The sequence below is a fragment of the Sinocyclocheilus rhinocerous genome, unplaced genomic scaffold (assembly GCF_001515625.1).
Source record: "Sinocyclocheilus rhinocerous isolate Xijiao unplaced genomic scaffold, SAMN03320098_v1.1 scaffold258, whole genome shotgun sequence".
In the NCBI taxonomy this organism is placed as follows: domain Eukaryota; kingdom Metazoa; phylum Chordata; class Actinopteri; order Cypriniformes; family Cyprinidae; genus Sinocyclocheilus; species Sinocyclocheilus rhinocerous.
Window position 1 is genome coordinate 470,063 of NW_015634010.1, and position 9,519 is coordinate 479,581.

A 9,519-nucleotide genomic window follows, 5' to 3' on the forward strand; every position below is an offset into this window, starting at 1 on the left:
TATAGACGACCTTACTTAATGTAAGTTTGAGCTTTATGTCAGAAGACTATTACTTGCAAAAATCATGTAATACCTAGAGAATGCTAAGCATTAGCATTCCCATTTATTTTAATGTTAGCTACTCAGCTAGCGCAACATTCAATTCAAATTTATTTGTATAGCACTTTTCACAATTCACATAGTTTCAAAGCAGCTTTACAGAAAATGCTAAATGGATTTTTTTTTATCTAAATGGATTTAGATATCCTAGGTACTACTAAAAGTCTCATGACCTTAAAGAGTGTGATGGATTGTAGGGCATTAGAAGATCAGTTAAATATACAGGAGTAAAACCATTTAGGGCCTTATAGGTTAGTAGCAATATTTTGAAATCAATATGGAACGTAATGGGTAACCAGTGTAGAGATGATCAAATTGGGGTAATATGATCATATTTTTTTGACCTGCAAGAAATCTAGCAGCTGCATTTTGGACTAAATATAGCTTGTTTATTGAGGATGCAGGACAACCAGCTAGTAATGCATTACAGTAATCCAGCCGAGAGGTCATGAATGCGTGAACTAGCTTTTCTGCGTCTGAAACAGATAACATATTCTGTAGCTTAGCAATGTTTCTGAGGTGGAAGGCGGCCATTTTTGTAACATGAAATATAATTTTTGAAAGTAAGTTGTTCTCTAATGTAACCCCCAGGTCTTTAACTGTAGAGGATGATGTAACAGTACATCCTTCTAGTTGAAAATTGTATTCTAAGAGATTCTGTGTGCAGGTTTTTGGTCCAATAAGTAATGCCTTAGTCTTTTTAATAAAGTTTAATAAAAGAAAATTACTGGTCATCCAATATTTTATATCTTTAACACATTGTCAACTTGGATAATTTAGAGATTTCATCTGGTCGTGATGAAATATATAACTGTGTACCATCGGCATAGCAGTGGAAACCAATTCCATGTTTTCTAATAATGTTGCCAAGTGGCAGTATGTATATTGAAAATAACAGAGGGCCTAACACAGATCCTTGTGGCACCCCATAATTTACTGATGTTAACATGGATTTTTCACCATTTAAGTAGACATAATGGTAACGGTCTGCTGGGTACGATCTAAACAATACCTGTCCCTGAATACCAGCATAATTTTGAAGTCGATCTAAGAGTATGTCATGGTCTATAGCAGGGCTCCTTAGCTGCAGGAAAACTATGCTAATTAGCACCACAAGGACACACTGTACTGGCAACTATTCTGAGCTATGTCAAAATGCAGTAGCCAGGGAAAAACATCCAAAACATACTTCCGATTGCACACTTTTAAGAGCCAATGGAGAGAAAATGCACTCATAAAACAACTTCTGTACTATAATGAAATATTAAATATTACTTGTTTATGCTAAACAAGAAAAATAGCCATATTAGTTTGCTTTTGATAATGATTGTGTAGTTACAGCACCTACAAACAGAGGCTTATTCTAACTAGCTAAATCTCGATCCCTTGGGCTACAGAAAGATAACTATATATTAGCATCCACACAAATACGCAAGCTGCAGTTATGTCGTCTGCCACTTTAAATGCTCACACTCTTTAAAGTTGGGTGGATTCTGACTGGCTGTTAATGTTTTGGTAAGTAATGGTGGGTATTTATAATTAACTTTAAACAGGTTAATGTCTAATATTTTCACAAGCTAGAATCATGCTCCACAGACGTCCATGCAGACTTCCTCTTACTTGTTTATGCTAAACAAGAAAAATAGCCATATTAGTTTGCTTTTGATAATGATTGTGTAGTTACAGCACCTACAAACAGAGGCTTATTCTAACTAGCTAAATCTTGATCCCTTGGGCTACAGAAAGATAACTATATATTAGCATCCACACAAATACGCAAGCTGCAGTTCTGTCGTCTGCCACTTTAAATGCTCACACTCTTTAAAGTTGGGTGGATTCTGACTGGCTGTTAATGTTTTGGTAAGTAATGGTGGGTATTTATAATTAACTTTAAACAGGTTAATGTCTAATATTTTCACAAGCTAGAATCATGCTCCACAGACGTCCATGCAGACTTCCTCTCTTTGTCCTAACACAAGAAAAAAAAACTGAAAAGCAGGTCAGTGACATCAGGGCTCTGTTACTAACTAACCTCTGGCATATTTGGTCTAAAATGGCCATACTGAAACAGCTAAACTGTCCCATCCCAGTGTTATTGTAAATATCTTCCCAAAAGACACAAAGAACTATGAAACATGAATTCAATTGCGCCCTGATAGCACATGTACATCATGAAGAAGTCTATTTCACGTCTGCATTTACATCTGCAAGATGTTTTTTTTTTTTTTAAGTGTTTGCTCATCTGCAATACGTCTTTGGGACGTTTCCTTTCAGATGTACAATAGACGTTTAGAAGTTTTCTTTAAGAGGTTTATGAATGTATATAAAACTGACATCTTAAAGACGTCTATCAGATGTTTGTACACAGACATCTTGCTGACATATGTGTGCTATCTGGGATGAGCATGTTTTGATAAAGAATACGACCAGGTCCACGGGAAACCATTGCCAAGATAGGAAATCTTTTATTACAGAGAAAAAAATTTTTCTTCCAAAATATAGAAATCTGTACAACTTCCGCACAATCAATTTACATGAACTGTACAAATTTACAGCAGTTCATCACAACATACCCAAGAATGAGGAAAAAGAATGAACACAAGAGATGTACAGACAGGAAAAATCACAAGATACAGACAGCTTTACCTTGGGTTGCTCAGAATTTTTTCTTTTTCTTTTTTTTGTTTTAATTAAAAAAAAAAAGAAAGCAAGAAAGAAAAGATAAGAGGGAAAAAAAACAAGGAAAGTCTATCAGCACAGAGCATGGAAACTGATCAATATATATTTTTTTTTTTACCAAAACAACTTTGGTCCTCTCCAACACTCCTAACACAAATGGCTTCACTTATGAAAGAGGAATTCATGTTAAAATATGAAATACAAAAAGGAACACGTCTACACACAGCAAAATATCAATTATTGGCACTTCCCATATGTATGGTTATGTACTTACTCTACCATATGTTGTACAATAACAATACATTCTACAAATATGGAACCACCTCAGGTGCGAAAGTGGCAATAACGTGAATCACTTCTGAAATGACCGACAAAATTCCCAACCGAATAATTCCCTTCTGTTTTTCACATTTTAACCTGCACATCCATAAGAGTTTCAATGAATGTCTGTGGCCTAAGCTTGGCAATACATTCCAATCGAGACACATCGGTCTCAAAGTCACACAACTTCAATGTTTAACCTATTAGTGCATTTCATGTGCTCTTGCCTCAGAGTAGACTTGAGTTTAGACTCACGACGATACTTAAAACTTGTGTGCAAATGCTTACCGAACTGAAACGGAGAGTGGAAATGGTTTGCTGATGTTATTTCAGTGGAGGTGGGGGAGGGGGTAAAGTAGTTTGTAGTAGTTTAAAAGCTGCAGATCTAAAAAGCACTCGATTTGTCTGTTCCAACTTGGTTACGATCACCAGAATGAGGTTAAAAAGCTTTAATATTAAAACCATCAGGCGAAGGGGGCCGCCTCTCAGAGTTCAAAGCATTCAGAAGGGTGGGATGGCGAACTGAGTCCAAATATCAAGGTTCGACCCGTACTTAAAATTTTATTTAAAAAAAGCCTTTCTACCTCTCTAAAATAGACCAAAACAACACAGAAAGGGACGACAGTACATCGACAACCCAGCGTTACCCATGGTCCTCTAGGGTCGAAAGTATTAGCACACATAGGACTGATAATCAGCACCTTGTCTCTGCAGTTTAGCGGCTAAGGCAAGAGCAGTTCGTCGTACACAAAGACTGCAACCAGCTTATTTCCGCCCACTCACACCAATGTAAACAGAATCGTCCAGAACCAGGAGCACACCGTATGTCTCTCCCCGTCCCTACCCGGCCCTGTACGTAAGGCTCAGTAGGTTTTGGAGTGCGCTCGGTATGTGTGCTGGCATAAAAACTCTCCTGCAGACTGCGAGAAGGGGGCCGGAGAGGATTGTAGCTGCCCTGATGTGAGGGTCCTACCCCCTCCTTCGACAGGCTTAGGGAGGGAGGTGATATGTTTTGACAGCGCACTCCTAGTTAAGACTGAGACCGGTGACGACTGGCTGGAAAGTGCATTGGGAGACCCTCTGTAACAAGCGAGCATCACTGGCCCTGCGATTCTGCGAGAAGATGGGCAACATTTGTCTGTTTTTTGATGCCGTTACTTGCTGGTCTGTTGACTCTTGCCATGTACCGGCCTTAAATGGAGTCCAATAGATGGAGAACTAATCTCTAACAGCCTGAATCAGTCATTCGAAAGGATAAAAACGGGGAGAGAGAGAGAGAGAGAGAGAGAGAGAGAGAGATCAATCCAGGATTGAAATGTCTCTCTCACCTTCAGAAATATTGCAACCACGTTGCTCTGTGCAGAGCACAAACAGAGAGAGCGAATTACTACAACTGAATGAGGTACGCGATGGAATGCAGCTAGGTCGAATCGAAACGTCACACACAGTCTAAAATGTCAAAGTGCATTCAACGTCCTTTCTAAATCAGGCAGAAAGTAAAGACCACATCTGCTCAAAGTAAAAAATAAAAAAAAAAACTTTGCTACATCTTTCATTTTGGTATGACGAGGGGCTTAAATAATTCAAATGTTTTGTCTGCATTAGATTTTTCTGGGGGTTTTTTTTCTCTTTTTTGTTAGAAATTACATTCATCCAGGAGGGAGCCCCTAGAAAAAGCTACAAGCATGAGAACCTTTGCATCACAGTGCCATCAACGGCTAGCACGGGTAACAGTATGACACAGGTATTCCACCGCAGCAGTGTACAGGATGGAGGCTGTTTGAAACCGGTTCATGTCGACCTGAAGCTCAAAATAAGGCCTGGTTGAATACCAGACACCGAGAAAAGAGACAAAAGTACCGCTTTGTGGTCCAAAAAAGTGAGGTTAAAAAAAAAATTTTTTTTTTAAAATAGAGACTTGTAGCGGATACTCGGGTCCGGCACGGGTGCCGGCAGGTCTGGGCTTCAGTTCGACAGTGAACGGTGAAATGATAAAACAGGATTCTGAAAATAATTCCGTAACATTTTAGAGGGAGTTTGCGTTTATGCGATAAACCGTGAAAGCGAAAGTGCAAAGTCAACATCGGCAGACGATGGTGGAAAAAGCCCCCCCAGGACCGCCGACGTGGGAGTGGGCCAGTCTCTGTGAGCTGGGGGGCCGGGCGATGTTTCAGGTCTTCATTAGCTGCCCCAGGGTCAAGCCTCTGGTAGATCCAACACAATAACAGAACAGACAACCAAACGAGTGAAAATTAAACCTACGAGGTTTCCATCACCTGGATGATAGGACACATCCTGTTTTTTTTCTTCTTCTCCTTCTCCTTTCTCTTTTTTATGTTTGAAAAATGACTTCTGTGACCCATTTAGCTGGACACAGTCATCATGTAGGGTTTAGCAGAGCTGGTACGGCCCAAAACCAGTAGTTCCTCCTTACAGCTGATGTGACTGTCCACCATCGGGGATACCTGGGTGACAGAGGAGGCGGGGTTGCTGTTTCCAGTGGTGACGCTGGGGTTTCCGTTGGTGCTGGGGTGGGACTCGAAGAGCACGCAGATCGAGCCGTCCTCTCCGATGCGGTAGGACACTTCGAATGGGTCGACCCACAATGTGAGCTCACTGGGAAGCAGCAGGTAGAGTTGCTGGATGCTCAGGCCGATGCGCTGGCCGGCCTGTCCAACCAGAGGGTCCATCTTGTGGTTGATGCGTATGCAGCGATACCCAGAACCTTTGTTGGGACGGTCTGGGAACCAGTGGTGCTTGTATTGCTCTGTAAGAGAGAGATGGAGGTGCTTTTGTAATCTTGCATATATGAAATAATAAATAAAAAGCATTGGTAAACAAAACAAGCAAAAAACTGAACAGACATTACATATAATAATAAACTCATTTGTTTGACTGAAATGCTGTTTCCGTGAAACTTAAATTTTTTTTTTTTTTTTTACTCCGTAACAGATGCACAGATATTACAATTTTGGATGAAAAGTCATGGCCAGTATTACAATGCTATGTTAGTTTTTTTGTTGTTGTTGTTGTTGTTGTTCTTAAAAACCATTTGAACAATTAAATTAAAACCGATTTAAATTATAACTATTAATTGTAATGTACATTAAAGACATTCATTTTAAGATCTGTTAAAAACAGAGTTATTGAAGAACACTATTATATTTTATATAAAATATAAAAGTAAAAATGGAACTTGCAAATCATTTTTTTTTTAACTCCGTTGGGGATGCAGATATTAAAACTGGCTGAAAAGTTGATACGAATTTTTATGTTATATAGGCATCATAAAAAATCTGTTAGTTTGTCTCAATCATTTAAAATTAAATAAATTGTTTTAAACTGTCAATTATAATCTACATAAAATATTAATTTTGAGATTTATAATGTTTAAGTATATTAAACTATAAATGGAGTATAATTAATTATTAGTGTAATTAAAGAACACTATCATTAACTAAGTGATTTCTAGATGTAAAATTAGGTGGAAATGAACATGCATTTTTAAATATCCATTATCAGCCATTCAGGTATTATTACTAATATTGGCAGATAGGTGACATGTCCAATAAACTAATATTACAATTTATGTAGTTGTTAATTATAGGCATCCTTAACTACACTAAGACAATGGTTATCGTTTTTGAATCCATCAAAAACTTTTATTTTGTTTGTGTTATTCTAGCAATAAAAGTAAACACGGATGCAATGCAAAGACGGACGGACAAATGATTACATTTAGAAAGGAAAATAAAAACAACTAAATACTACTTATCTGCCCACACATACCATAACTATAAAAAATTAAGCATGGTTTAAAAAAAAAAAAGAAAATACAAATTCTGATAGTTCGGCCTTGTATTGCAGCAAATGTAACAGTAGAAAGGGGGCGAGGGTTTAGAAAGGATGTTTTTCACAGTGAAATGATAGTTGGTAGAACACAGACAAACAACCATTAACCATCTGTGTCAGAGGCCTACGTGACGGAGGGAGAGAGAGAGAGAATCATTTGATTACACAATCCCCTTTTGGCCCGAGAGTCACAAAGTCTTCAAACACAAGGAGACCAAAAGGGTGAAGTCCTGGCAGAGCAGCTGGAGGGGGAGGGACCATCCTCTTAAAGACAAAGTGTCCCATTTAGACAATCTGATTTCATTATTTCATGGTTCAAATGGATCAGCTTTGCTTTTTGCTAGTAGGTGATGTTTTTGTCCATATCTTTTGAGAGAATTCATTAATAATAATGGTGACTCCAAACATCAAATCATGACTTTTCAAATGTGCCAAGTTACACCCTGCACAAAGGACTCGTCTTCCAAAAAGAAAAAGACTTATCGCAATTGCTTTTTCGTTCCCTTCTGGCTCTGTGTATTGGGTGACAGGTGGCGAACAGGAGACAGAGAGATGGTTCTCAAGCCTCTTTGTGCAGCTCTAAAATAGGCCAGGCCCCCGCAGGCCACCTGTAGACTTGGGTTAGATAATGCCGCCTGTGTGCTGTCTGTGATGTGACATCCCATTCTCCTGGAAGCCAAGTACACAATGATCAATGCAGATCAACCCACCCACAACTCTGGACGGAGCACAAACCGCAACAATGCTCGTACTACACAAAAATGTTCAACTAAGTGAAAATGTTGCTTGTCGTTGTCCAAATAGCCTTGTGGTGGCTGTATTATGAAGTCTTATTTGTGAAACAAGGCCTGCTATGAGGTTGAGAATTAGGACAAATCCATGACAAACGTGTATTTAGTGATGTGATGAGAACAGGAAGCAGAAACAGATTTTCAGATTGATCTTACACAACAACTGTTTTCAATCTGGCAATCCTTTCTAAAACACACATTTTAATTGTGGAGAAGGAACTAACCCACTTTTTCTACCCTATGGGGATTATGAGGAGTCTTCATTCCATTGTGTGGATATATGTTGGGCTGAGAACGCTGGGAAGGGAAGGAAAGAGAAAAACTAAACAAATGCTCTGCAACAGTAATATGCAATGTGAAACTAGCAGCCACACATCCTCCCTTCCACCACTGACGGCCATTTTGTCTGACTGGGGCCACAACTCCATTTGTTTACAAACAGCATTTAGTGACTGCCTGTTCCCAACAAAAATAAAACATGTTATAATACTAATATATATATATATATATACACACACACACACACACACACACACACATACATACATACATATACACATACACACTCTATGACCATTTAGAGTTTTAGGCATGTGTATTTGTGTATAACCTAAATTAACTTGTATTACTGCCTTGTTGGTGACTTGTATGTTTGATTGTTATTCAACTGCTTAACCACATATTTTTATTCTAATTTATTGTTTTTGTTTTCTGAATCTGAACAAAGGGCCTAACAAAATGCTGGTCCATTCAAAAAAACAGGAAAATTATGGGTGGTTGAAACAAAACCAGGAAAGGACAACAACATTAAAAGAACATGTTATTTTTATGGCTAGCAATTGAATAATAATTAATGGACTAATTTCACTTCTGTCTTTGCACCTTTTTTCTTTTATATGATTAAATATTTGGTTAGGAAAACTAACAAAATATAAAGGCCTGTGATGTAATTAAAATGATTTTTTAAGTGAAAATTGCATTTGAACAAAACAGCTGAAACGTTATTCAATTGTCTATTCAACTTGTGGCGGTCATTGCTAGTATGCTGCGTACTTACATGTTTATTATAATGATGCACAGGCACAGTGTGGATTACATGCACTATTACCCGTATGCAAAAGAGATGAAACATCAGCCCTAGATCTGATATCTTAGATATTCAGACTTGCTGTGCATTACTTAATTTACTGCCTATAACATATGGCAAGCCATTTCAACATTCATTCCATAAAACTAACTAGTATCTAGTTGAAGTACTACCAAGCTATTTAATATTAATTACCTTTTCTCAATTTCACTAGTAACCAATAGTAATAGTACTAGAAAAGGTACTAGCGACACCAGGAACACATAAAAGACAAACTAACAAACAGTCTATATAAAACAGAATTACATGTCTAGTTTGTTACTAATAACAACTAAATAGTTAATGGGATAGTGACTAGTAACAATCGAGAAGATACTAGTATGTTATGAATAAGTAATATTGACTTAAAGGGGTCATATGATGATGCTAAAAAGAACATTATTTTGTGTATTTGGTGTAATGAAATGTGTTTATGCGGTTTAAGGTTCAAAAAACACATTTTCCACAAACTGTACATTATGGTTTCTCCTCTATGCCCCACCTTTCTGAAACACATTGATTTTTACAAAGCTTATCGGTCTGAAAAGCGAGGTGTGCTGTGATTGGCCAGCTATCCAGTGCGTTGTGATTGGACGAATTCCTCAAGCGTGTGACGGAAATGTTACGCCCCTTACCATATTGTGATGCCGT

General features: G+C 38.0%; 1 protein-coding gene across 1 annotated transcript in view; it reads right to left on the reverse strand.

Annotated features, from left to right (window-relative positions):
* Positions 1–2,544: 2,544 nt before the first annotated feature.
* The window catches only part of LOC107744895 (protein BTG1-like), an 8,209-nt gene continuing 1,234 nt past the window's right edge, over positions 2,545–9,519 (reverse strand). The window contains exon 2 of the mRNA XM_016558709.1: positions 2,545–5,866. Coding sequence (XP_016414195.1) covers positions 5,463–5,866 — 404 coding nt within the window. The 3' untranslated portion in view covers positions 2,545–5,462. The remainder of the gene's footprint in view (positions 5,867–9,519) is intronic.